We start from the raw sequence: 12,840 nt of genomic DNA on the forward strand, positions 1-12,840 counted from the left end.
TTATGGATAAGGTGTGCATTATCTTATGCATTTAAGTGTTTGTTTCTTTAAAAATGAATGCACCAAAGGATGTGTGATTCATATCACATTGAACTATGAAAAAGTTTCATTTCATTACAAAAATAGTTTATGGTCTATCTCTTTTTAACTATTTTTAAAAATAACACTCTATGTTTAAAGATAATCACTGATATTATTTGGTTTTTTTTTTTTTACTTCAGGAATATAGCAATTAGCAATTTCTTCCTAAGAGATTGTAATGTTTTGATATTTTCTGCTTGATGACATACTTGCATAAATATGAAGTTGAGGTCTTTGGCAAGATACCAAAGCATTTGGATTTGCTACTTTCCTCAGATACATAATTCCCTTAGGCACATAGGGGAAATATTTCCCCCAAATCTTACCTTTAGGTAACTCAATTTAATATACAATTCAAAGCATTATTTTTATTTGATGGGTCTCATTTGGGTGTATATTTTCTTCACTCAAGCACAATTTGTTTGAAATGACTACATTTGCATACAAGTTCAAAAATGGGAATCATAATTTAAATAAGGGAAGTAAAACTAGTCCTTTAAGGAAGCTGGCATGGTTTTTGGAGAAATTTTTAAAACACGTGGGCATACTTACATGGATTGCAGTATGCAGCCTATAAGCAAAATAGGCTGGTTTGTCTTGAACACAGAGTACTAGAAAAAATCAGAGAAAATAGAAAGTTTGAGAATGACATGCATTTTCTTCGGAATTTGAGAAAACATGAGAATGCTTTTTATTTTTTTCTGTTACAATCCTGGGAGAATCTTAAGGAGAAACAGTATGGACCACAACTGGTCCGGACCAGCATTAAAAGGCATCTAATCAAAACCACGATGACATTAGAGCAGCCTAGAACCTAGTTAACAGTTGTCTTTGATGAAGTGAGTTGATAATTCTGTAGACATTCCATAGCGTTGATTTAAATAAGTAAATACATAGCTGATTTAAATAAGTTGATTAAAATAAATGAATTAGTACAATTATGAGGCTATAACTTCCAGGCAAAATAAAATCATTGTAACTGGTTTCTCTATAGTTCAAATGATTGCTTTAGGTTGTGAGACCATGGCCTCGCCTTTCATTTATAGTGTGGACCTATAAGCACTCCTAAGTCACTCTAATGCAGGAGTGTGCTTTGTTGTTGCTTCTCTGCTTAATTGCAGTGCCTAAATAAATGACTGGAAGAGTAGATGCTCAACAAATGTTTATTGGATGACTAAATGATCACTTAAATTATTTTCTAGTATTTCTGACATTTGCTGTCCCCTCTCTCATGCTCACTATTTGCTTTGTGGCGAGAGTCCTGCAGCAGGAAGAGAGTTGCCTTGAGGTGCAGATGGCTTGGGGTCTAGTCACAACTTTCTTGCTAATTAGTTGATAGACTTTGGGCAGTCGCTTAACCTCCTCAGTCTTTGTAAAATTAGTTTTGATGTGATATGTGGTTATTAAATTATGTTGAGAATTTGCTGAATTATGTGCCTTATTCTCAGAAAAACACACAGGTGTTTTATATCTTGTATACTATTCTAGGGATTTCATAGAAACCGCCAAACCCTTTTGTGGAACCCTATCTTTAACTATATCTTTACAAGATAAACTATAAACTTTCTGTCTTTTCTCAGCTCTTTTGTCGATGTTTGTCTATGATTCTGGGAATGGAGAATCACAGTATATATTTTCAAAAAATCCCTGACTAACCGGTTACTTGGTGTGTGCCTGCTAAGGGCACATTTTACCACGACCCCTCATTTGTAGTTTCTGCAATGTGTCTTTTCAGTCATAGCACAGCCCAAGGGAAAGCCTGGGTGGTTTAGTGGTTTTTATGGACAGCCTCCACTGTTTCCCACTGTTACCTTTTCCTACCAGGAGGGAGGGGGAGGCATACCTCTCTCAAAATAGCCTGGAGAAATTGCTACAAAGTAACAATGTGGCAAATCTTTTTTAGGGTAGAACTTACCTCTAAAGGTAACCCTACTGGAGATGGTAACAGAAAAGGCTTTCCTCTTGGATAAAAGGAAGTTCTATTGTGAGAATTTATCTGCCCTTTAATGAGGGATGGAAATCAGTATACATAAAATAAGTTAAAGGCGTGAGTCCCAATTACCTGAGAAAGAATATCGTTCAATGTTTCCTAGTGTGAGAGTTGAACCAGCTATTAGGGAAGGTATTAATTCATTAAAGTTCTCAAGTTTCCAGTTTAGTTCATTGTATCAGTAGCTGATGTATATTTTTCTTCTATAGAGTTAACATCTATTCTAAATAATTAAATTTAGGGAAAGTGACTCAATAAAATGCTTATGCATGCATCCTTAATTCAATCAAGGTGAATCAACATTTACTGTGGAAGACGTCTGCACGCTGTATACCAAATAAATTATTACTTACCAATTGCAGCTAGCAGCTCTTGAAAGTGTCCATCATAACATTCATTAATGGCATCGACTATGTTTTGACCAGAGACAGTTTGAAATTCCTGGAAAACTTCAACAAATTGATATAATTCAAAGGATGTTTTATAAGTATTATAAATTTAAACACAAATATTGATTAGATTGCTCTACACAGTGATGGTAAATAAAGTATAGGGGTAGGAGTTGAGTTGGAGTAGGCCATCTTTTAAAAAAAAATGTGTAGACATTTGTGGTTTTTATATGTAGAAAAAAAACTAAAAGAATTTTAAAAACAAGGGAAACAAAGATACATCAGTTTGAGGAAAGTCAAACTCTAAACTAAATAAATCATGGTGTCAGCAATGATGACCTTGACTCATTATGCACCTAATGAAACTGTGCTCACCATATTCTTTTCAAGACAACATATAATACACCTAATCGGAAATAGCTAATTTATTTGAGTAAGTTCTCCATAAAAAACAGAGACAGTTTAAAAATATTCAGTATTTAAAGGTTTTATCATTCATTTACTGGAAAAAAATTAATTACAGGGAAATTTTATTTCTTAGTAGCATTACTAGGTGAGGCAGGTCTGTGTAAATATAATTCAAAATAAGGGCCTGTGAGATAACTGGCCTTCCTCCATTTCTATGTAACATTTCCCTTTTCCCCCAGCTAACTACTTGCCTTTTATTATGTAGTCAGTTAAGTAGCTGAAGAGAAACATGAATAATTACCCAGCCACAGCTGTTGACAGCTTTTGTTGCACAGGATCATTTGCAGCAAGGTTTTGTGTTCCCCTGTCTTCAGCTGGCAGGCTTCCCACAGGACCTGAAACGTCATAGAGCAGGAAACAGCAACATTACAGCCCAGCCCAGGTTAACTAAGGCTCTTGGCAGCCATACTGAGAGCTGGCTCTAGTTACCATTGCATCCTGAGCAGCCATGGCAGGGTCTGTGTATCCTTCCTCTCTGGTTCCCTACAAATAAGCACAGGTTTCCCTTTGTAAATGTTCTTAATTGACAACCCATATTGGGATTATTGTGACACAAATCTTTGAGCTACGAACTCAGTGATAATTCCTAAGAAAGTTCTATCATTATTCAGTCACTCTACATTTCTTGAAAACTTTATGAAATATGGTATTTTTCAAAAACATGGGTCCTTGTTTTGTTTTCATTGCAGCAGTGGTAATCTTTCCAAGGTGTTGAGATGTTTTGACTGTTCCAACCCTATGTGCAGACCCCCCAGCTTCTCACCCCCCAGCAAACTGAGCATCCGAGAACTCCTGGCCATGGGTGGGACAGGTGGGGTGCAGATATCGTCAGAGCAACAGCACAGGAGGAAAGAAGAGGTTCATGTTCAGTCTTTGACTCATAAAATAAGAAATATGCAGCAATAAAATAATCATGAAATCCAGATTTTATGGAGTGAGAAGATTTTGCAAATGTGTTTTAGCCCTTCTCCTTCATCATAGAAAAAACAGAAATGACCAGGTTGACCTAAGAGGTGTCCATTAAGCAGGATGGAAGGAGGATGAGCCAGTGCAGGACCTCTGGTCCCCAAGGAGTGTGAGGCAGGAGAGATACGATCAGACAGTTTATGTAACCTTTCCTTTGGGTCGAGACCCAGAGAGAATGCATCTGTGTGTCCTTAAACTATGCTGAGAGAACGCTGAGAGTACAGTGGCTTCTGGTCCTCTCACCTTTCTGGAGTTTGGAAATAGCCACACTGCGGTGAACTCAGTGATAACAGCAAGATTGAACAGAGGGAAGTCCCAAATACAACTCTCTTGAATTCATCCCAATCTCTAAGTAGCATGAATGGGCCCCAAATTTATTATCTGCTCCTGATGGAGGAACTTGGATGCTAGTTGAGAACTGGCTGTGGAGCATCACAGATGGAGTGTCTGTGACCAATTGTTCCTGCATCTGGAGACTGCAAGTAAGACCCCACTGGCTGGAATTGTGTGGGAGGCACAGCTAGACATTTGGGGGATTTTCATCTACACTGAGAGCAAAGGTGAGGCCAAATCATCACAAAAGGTTAACTGGCTCTGACCAGACAGAAAATGAATCACAGATTCACCAGCTGCTGATTTGGCATGTGACACTGAGGAACACTCATATCCCTGTCGTGTACGTCTCCTATGTTGCATGGCCAGAGTTGCTCAGAACTTCTATTCCATAACCAGGGTGGGCCAGGATGCAAAAGTATCTTGATGATCCAAGGACCCCAACACTCTTGTCACCAAGACATCTCATGAACCACACACCTCTTCACCAGGTACCCTCTTCAAGAGAAGTAGAGGGGAGCCCCAGACATCTGACAGCTGGAAGTTTAACTCAGTAAGTTTATGAATGAGATTGAACATGCAGTGGCATTGACTGTTCAAAGCATGGATTAAATCCGTCATAGGAGGTTAAAGATTAGGCTTTTCTCTTGCTTACCAAAAGCTGAGGGCATATAAGAAAGATCAATTTATTCAAAGAGAGATAAAGAAACAACAATTTCTTGTGAGTAAATTTGTAGCCCTTGAAAACTTAATATGTTCACTCATAACTCTGCAATTGTGTACCATGTAGAGGTGAACAGCTAAAGGAAGAATGACATGAGCTTATCAAACACGTTCCCTCTGCCTCACTTCACTAGCTTAAAGTATCGGATGGCTAAGAATGCACACACAAAATTATTTTTAAAACCTGTGTATTTATGTACAGAAGTATGCTTTATACATATATGAGCAAGGAATTCAAAACACTTAAAGAGTGAATGTAATTTTAGTGAGTGGTAGAATTATGGGTGTTATTTTATTTTCAAATTACCGAAATGTTGAGGTGCAGAGACCTTAGGGGTTGTGTAAGTCTTGCTCCTTAACTTGAAGGTAAAAAATAAACAGGCTTACAGAAATGAAGTGAATTGCCTAGGGTCTGATAGTTAGAAAACGGGGTCATTTTTCTCTGTCAGTGCCATTTCTGGCCCTGAGATTTGGTTACTATACTCTTCCCTTAAACCAAAGAATTCATTATTTTCAAACAATGTCCTCTGGTCAGTCTCTTATGGTTTTAATTTATACCAAGCAACAAATGACTAAAAGCAATTCATATGTTATTAATATGCCAATCAATATGCTGTATGTTCTGTGGATATATACCATTTATCTGATACCATGAGCTTACATGGTAATTCTCAGTCTTTAGCTCATCTGGCCTCTCAGTGGGATGTGATGTGACTGGTCACTCTCTCCCCCTTGCTATGTCCATCACTGCTCCCCCAGGACCCTGCACCCTCTTGTTCTTTCTCTTTGCTTCACTGGTTACTCCTTCTCAACCTTGTGTACTGTTTCCTTTTTTACTTTGCAATCTCTTAATAATGGAAAGTCATAGTATTCAGTCTTTGGGCCCATTCTTGTCTGTATATATATTCCTTCTGTATCTACAAACTTTAACCATTTGTGTGGCTTTAAATTCCATCTATACAGTAATGGTAGCCAAAGTTCACATCTCTCACTCAGATCTGTCATCTGAACTTCAGATGTGTATTTTCATTTCACTCGTAGTAAAGGCCCAAATCCTTACAATGGCTGCAGATACAGCGTCATCTCACCACCTGTTACTTCTCTGGCCTCATCTACCGATACTCCAGAACATTCCCTTTTGGCTCAGGTGGCACTAACTGGCTTCCTTGCTAAAATTCATACCCATCAGCCATTCTCTCACTTTAGACTTTTCCTGCAGATCTTCCCTTTGCCTGGAATGCACTATCAGAGACATTTGCCAACTCATTCTTTTCGAATCTTTGCTTATATACCATATTCTCAGCGAGGTTTACTCTGAGCAACTGGGTGTAATATTGCAGCCTACCCATGACACCCAGCCCAACAATCCCTGTCCCACTTACCGTGCTCTGCCATATCCTTCATCACCTTCTAACATTCTTTATAATGTCCTGTTAATAAGATTTCTCTTGAATTGCCTATATTCCCTCACTAGAATGTAAGCTTTTAAAGACCGGGGTCTTTGTCTTGTTTGTTCACTACTAATTCCCAATTGTCTAGACTCATGTTTGGCATATTGTAGGCATTAGACAAATCTAAGTGAACCAATAATAAATGAAGGAAGGAAAGCTAGGAGTGACTTTTAGACAGCAGAACTCAAGATCATTTAGCAGATATGGGGAGATTTTCTGCAGCATTGACATTTTCTTAGTGTTTTCTAATCAAACTATATAGTTAAGTAAACAAACTGCCCTTGCAAAGTTTGTGAGAAATATTTAATATTTTCTGCAGTTCAATGTATTTGAAAAATTTTTGAAGGATAAGATTTTTGGGCATTTAACTTGAAATGGTGCCCATCTGTTTACTTCTTTGTGTAGGTAATTTCCAAGAGCACTCTAAGCAGACTGGTAGCTTTAAAAAACTGATAGGTTAAAAAAAAAGACATGAATAAGCAAATTTATGAGAGACTACTGAGGTGGAGTCAAGCTAACTTTGTCCACACAAAAGCTTAAGTGTTTATGTGTGACTGACATAGATGTCAGAGAAAAGACAACAATGAGTAACGAATGTGGGTTGGGGCAAAATAAAAATGAGACAGGAAAAGATAAAGGGAGTTAAAATCTAGCTGAAAATATCTGAGGAGATTAGTTGACTGCTGATGATTATTAAAAACCGGTGGTACTGGACTCTCTTGTCCCCTCCTGGCATGAGCTGGGAGCTCTGTCCTTTCACTTTATCTCTAAATAAAATCCTGCACCTTGCTCTCCTACCTTGACTGTTTGTGAAGCTCATTCTTTGGCTCTGCAAACAAGAACCCCGGCATCATCTCTGGGGGCTCGTCTGGGATAACTTCGGAGGTGAGTATCGGCATCCGAGCCTGCCTTTTCTTTCACTGTCCTTATAGAAGGAAGCCGTCTGTGGCACACAACATCGGGCGCTTGTCAGCCACCTGAATGGGACTAGCCTGGCTGCCGATCTCAAAGTCTCAAGTGACAGGTTCCCCTGCGTCTCCCTCAGTGGATCCCCCGTCTCCCTTGGGAGCTGGGAAAGTCACCTGAGTGGAGGCCAGGATTCCCCTTCAGAGGCATCTCCTCGGATGCGAGGGACTGACCAAGGCTGTGGGCACCTGCGAGAGTCTAGGCTGAGGCTGCACTTCAGCGGCTTCTCAAAGGTCCGCGTGTCTGGAATTGGACCCCGACAGCCCGACTGGGTATCCGTGAGGAGTGTCTCTCTCTCTGTCTCTGACTCCCAACCTGCTTTTTCAGGCCTCCCTGTTCTCAGTGAGGCAGGGGGTGTCCCTAACTCTCTTCTAACTTCATCAATTTCATGGAACCCAATGCTCACCACTGCAAGGTAGGAGATCCACACTTTCATGTTCTCGAAAAATCCTCAACTGCCTAGAAAACACCCTAGACAACGCACCACTACGGGCTCTCTTGTCCCCTCCTAGTGTGAGCCAGGAGCTCTATTCTCTCACTTTCTAAATAAAAGCCTGTACCTTGCTCTCCTAAAAAAAAAACAAAAAAAAAAACGGTGGTACCAACACCCCCAGAGGCCTCCCTGGACAAGCTGAAAACTGTCACCAGGTGAAGGAACTCTGACAACCAAGATGAGGAGCAAGCATCCAACTGGGTAGTTTCCATTCTTTCTCTCTGGAAGAACGCTTATCAGCTCCAGTGTAATTTGCATATACTGATTAATTAATCTCTAAGTGATTATTATTTCTTTTAATTTGACAGATATTAGATCTTCTGTCAATATAGTGTAACAGAAACACACAGAAAGTGTTGTGAGCCAGTTTGATGACTGGCATTAGTTTTCAAGAAAAATGTGTTCTGGCTTGAGTTGTTTCCTTATCAGAAACAGCCCTGTCAGAAACTACTTAATGGATTAAGTGCAAGATCTTCTCTCAGACTCAGAGAAAAAGATGGCAGAGTAGGAAGGCAAGGCGGAAACCTCCTCCCACAAACACACAAAGGAAGAAACTACAGCCAGTACAACTAAACTGGAAAACGACCTGAAGACTGCAGGCCAGGCCACCCACACCTGGTGAAGAAGAGAGGACCACACAGAAAAGGGCAACATGGCTGAGTGTCACATGAGTGGGACCCAGCCTTCCCTCATCACAGCCCACAGGCGGCAGGAAGAGGAACAGTGGGGAGGAGAGAGGAGCCCAGAAACTTGCACACCTGGCCCTGGATCCAGATCTGCTCCAGGAGAGCAAGTCCATGTTACCGTGGCTCCTGGTGATTAGCGGGACGGAACACTAGGGAAAGGTGCAACGCTCTGAGAAGAGGAGACTCCGGCTGCTCGTGGAGGACAGGCACGCTCCACCGGTCCTGAGACCCAAAGCGGAGGCAGCGGTCTCAAAGACTTGCCAGCAGTGGGAGGGGTGCCAGAGGGGTCAAGGACTAGATGGAGCTTTCTCCTCAGGAGAAAGGGCAGGTGGAAGATACCTCCCCATCCCTCCCTCAGCCCAACAGCTAAGGAACTCTTGGGAACCCCAGACACTCCACCCAACTCACTGGCAACTCAGCCCAGAGGTGCCTCTCTGCACACACTGCCGGTGAGCCAACCCACTTGGTCCAGCAACAGTGATAGCTGCCTGGCAGGCAGAGGTAGACTCTCCCAGCTTTCTCAGCCCTGTCTCAGCCCAACTGGGGAGATGCCTGCAGGAGCCAGCTCCAAGAGCTCCTTCCTACCTATGGGTGTCCATGCCTGCATCCTCTCCTGCCCCAGAGCTGCACAATGGCCCTGCCCACCCCATTTTCCTGCAGGTGGCCCTGTCCATAGCAATCCAGGCAGAGGACTCTGCTGTGATCACAAAGGTGACTGAGGCAATCTGCCAGTGCTGAAGATTCATTAAGGCAGCTCTGCCCATTGCACACCAACAGCCACTGAGGCTCCCACAAAGTAGAGCCAGGCACTGGAGAGTAGAGTCTTAAGCTTCTAGGTACCACAGGGCACCTCCTTCATAAAGCTATTACTCTCTAGGCTAGGAAGCATAGCAGATACATTCAATACAAAGGAAGAAACACAGACACCCTGAACAAATGGGGAGGCAGAGGAATATGTTCCAAACAAAATTACAGGACAAGACACTAGAAAGAGGGCTCAGTGAAATGTGGATCACCAAATCTTTTGATGAGGATTTAAAAGTAAAAGTCATAAATATGCTCCCTGATTTTCAGAAAAGTATTGAAGACCTGAGGGAGGACTTCAACAAAGAGATAAAAGAGCTGGAAAAAAGCCACTTAATGCTGAAGAATCTAATAACGGAATGAAACACACAATGGAGGGAATGAATAGTAGAATGGTGCAAATAGAGGAGACAGTCAATGAGCTGGAAATTAGAGAATAGAAACACAATGAAGCTGAGGAAAAGAGAGAGAATATCCCTAGGAAGGAAAGATTGATGAGAGCTGTGTTACCTATCCAAATGAACAATATTCACATAATAGGGGTACCAGAAAGAGAAGAGAGAGAGACAAAGGAATATAAAATGTCTTTGAGGAAATAATTATTGAAAACTTCCCCAATCTGGGAAATAGACACTCAGGTCATGGAAGTTCACAAAGCCCCTAACAAAAGAACTCCAGGAAGACAACACCAAGACACATAGTAATTAAAATGGAAAAGATTAAGGATAAAGAGAGAGTACTGAAAGCAGTCAGAGAGAGAAAAAAAGATTACTTATAAAGGAAACACAGCAGGCTATCAGCAGACTTCTCAGCAAAAACTTTACAGGCCAGAAGGGAGTGGCATGAAATATTTAATGTATTGAAACAGAAGGATCTTCAACCAAGAATCCTCTACTCAGCAAGATTATCATATAAATTTGAAGTAGGGATTAAACAATTTCCAGAAAAATGAAAGCTCAAAGAATTGATAACAAATAAACCAGCATTTCAGGATATGTTAAAGGAAGTGCTGTAGATGGAAATGTTCCTAAGGCTAAATAGCTTTTACCAATGAAAACAAGCCCACAGTAAAGGTAGTAGTCCAATTAACTACCAAGCAAGTAGGAAATTAAAACAAAACACAAAAGCAAAATCAACTATACACAAAATCAATAAAGGATGCACAAAAAGTACAGATTTTGGCATCTAATGCATAAAGTGTGGAGAAGGAAAAAGAAAAGACACTACACCTCCTACCAGTTAGAATGACCACTATCCAAAAGACAAGAAATAATAAATGCTGGCGAGGCTGTGGAGAAAGGGGATACCTCCTACACTGTTGGTGGGAATGTAAATTAGAGCAGCCATTGTGGAAAGCAGTATGGAGGTTCTTCAAAACACTAAAAATAAAAATATCATTTAAAGCAGTAATTCCACTCACAGGAATTTACCCAAAGAAAGCAAAATCCATGATTCAAAAAGACATTTGCATTCCTGTGTTTAATGCCTCATTATTTATAATAGCCAAGATATGGAAGCAACCTAAGTGTCCATCAATAGATGAGTGGATAAAGAAGATGTGGTACATATACACAGTGGAATATTATTCAGCCATAAAAATAAAACAAATCCTATCATTTGCAACAACATGGATGGATCTAGAGGCTATATGCTCAGTGAAATAAGCCACGTGGAGAAAGACAAATGCCATATGATTTCACTTATTTGTGGAATACAAAAACAAAGCAAGCAGAAAAAACAAAACAGCAGTAGGCTTATAGGCATTGGGAAGAGACTAGTGGTTACCAAGGGGGAGGGGCTAGGGTAGGTTAGTGGGGTAAGGGGAATAATGGGGGACAATAATTGTCATAATATAAGTTGGTCTTGGGGATGGTAATACAGCATGGAGAATATAATCAATGATTCTGTCACATCTTTCTCTGTTGACAGGTAGTAACAGCACTAGAGGGGATAAGGATTTAATAATATGGGTAATTGTTGAACGACTGTGCTGTACATTTAAAACCAACATAAGATTGTATATCAGCAACAATTCAATAAAAAAGATCTTTTCAGAAAATACAACAATCATTTTCAACACTTTCTGTTTTGTGAATACCTTAAGGCTCTTATGCTTCAATTCCGTCAATCTCTATTAATGCTCAAAAAAAAGATTTGTCTGAATTTTCATGATGTTAAAAAGCTGTGGACAGTCTTTCCTTTGATTTTGAAAGTCAGGATGCAGAGGGAGGTAGAGTATTTGATTATAACCAAAGTCTTTACGAGTATTTGAATTGGAAGGAAATTGGGGGAAGGGTGGGTTCACATCCCTTCATTTACAGAGTAAAGCTCTCTAATCTGAATCTCATGTAGGTAAAATGATAAATCCAAGGAGATGCAACTGACTTATAACAGAGCCAAGAGGAAAAGATAAATAGATACATACCTTGTTCTACTATCACTATCTATCTATCGTCTATCAACTGTCTATCTATCTATATACCTATTGATAACACACACACACACACACACACACACACACACACACTGAAAGTGGGAGAGAACAATGATTCCATTTAGAAGGTGGAAGAGATCTGGTTATACCACAGGACCCCACAGTACCTGGTTCGAACTTATCAGTTCTACATTTCACAACTTGGGGAGAAATTCCTTTTTGTTTTTGAAACATATCTAGACAGATTCTGTCTGAAATGGTATACACCACAGACAGTGGTCAGGAGAAGTGATGGACTTTTCAAAAGTCTAATACACTTTACATTTTTTCCAATCTTCTAAATTTTCTCATCCTAAATCAGGAGTTCCAGACTGAAAACCATTAATATAGAAGTCATGAGTCAATGGAAAATCTTCAATTATTAAAAAATCTAAGAGAAAATACACAGTCTACTAAGCACTGTGAATTGCCATGGGACTTCTGATCTTCATTAAGACTATTATTAAGTAGTCCACGCTATGTCTTTCAGAAGTTTTTACTTCCATTTTCTAGCATGAGTAAGGTAATTTCTATGAAATTTGTATTACTTTATACTTATAAAGTCTGTTCTACATTTTAAGGGAAATGTATTGTGAAACCTTGTAAGTATATAATCTATGAGTAAACCGTATCAATTTTCCTTGGCTTCTTATAAAATCTAGCCTCTATTCACCCTTATTTTTTGATTCTCTATGTTAAAAGGAAAATTTCCTACACTGAAAAGCTATTTCAAGGTTAAACAAAAACACACATTTAATGTTCCAACTCTAAATATTGAATTTAAGAATAACTAATCCTGTAAAATCATAATCTAAATGAAACCCAGTGATAAAAATGAATTTTTGTTTTAAATATGTGTGTCTACATGCATAATATTATTACAAATACATATATATTCACATGTATACTCTATCAATAATAAAGCATTATTATTTAATTTCAAGAAAAGGTAACTGCAATTATGAGTAATACTGATTGCCCTGTTACATCAAGGGAAAACATTATTCATTGATTTTT

The 12,840-nt window shown here is 39.5% G+C and overlaps 1 protein-coding gene and 1 long non-coding RNA gene across 3 annotated transcripts in view; one reads left to right on the forward strand and one right to left on the reverse strand.

Moving 5' to 3' along the window:
- LOC118914340 (uncharacterized) overlaps positions 1-12,840 on the forward strand; it is an 88,473-nt gene that overhangs the window by 10,020 nt on the left and 65,613 nt on the right. The window lies entirely within an intron of this gene.
- The window catches only part of ANXA10 (annexin A10), an 85,032-nt gene that overhangs the window by 5,108 nt on the left and 67,084 nt on the right, over positions 1-12,840 (reverse strand). For both annotated transcript variants that reach the window (XM_036889095.2, XM_036889096.2), the window contains 4 exons: positions 3,358-3,411; positions 3,170-3,263; positions 2,425-2,520; positions 634-692 (listed from right to left, as the gene is read on the reverse strand). In XM_036889095.2, coding sequence (XP_036744990.2) covers positions 634-692; positions 2,425-2,520; positions 3,170-3,263; positions 3,358-3,411 — 303 coding nt within the window. The remainder of the gene's footprint in view (positions 1-633; positions 693-2,424; positions 2,521-3,169; positions 3,264-3,357; positions 3,412-12,840) is intronic.

The sequence above is a fragment of the Manis pentadactyla genome, chromosome 1 (genome assembly GCF_030020395.1).
Source record: "Manis pentadactyla isolate mManPen7 chromosome 1, mManPen7.hap1, whole genome shotgun sequence".
Classification (NCBI taxonomy): Eukaryota; Metazoa; Chordata; class Mammalia; order Pholidota; family Manidae; genus Manis; species Manis pentadactyla.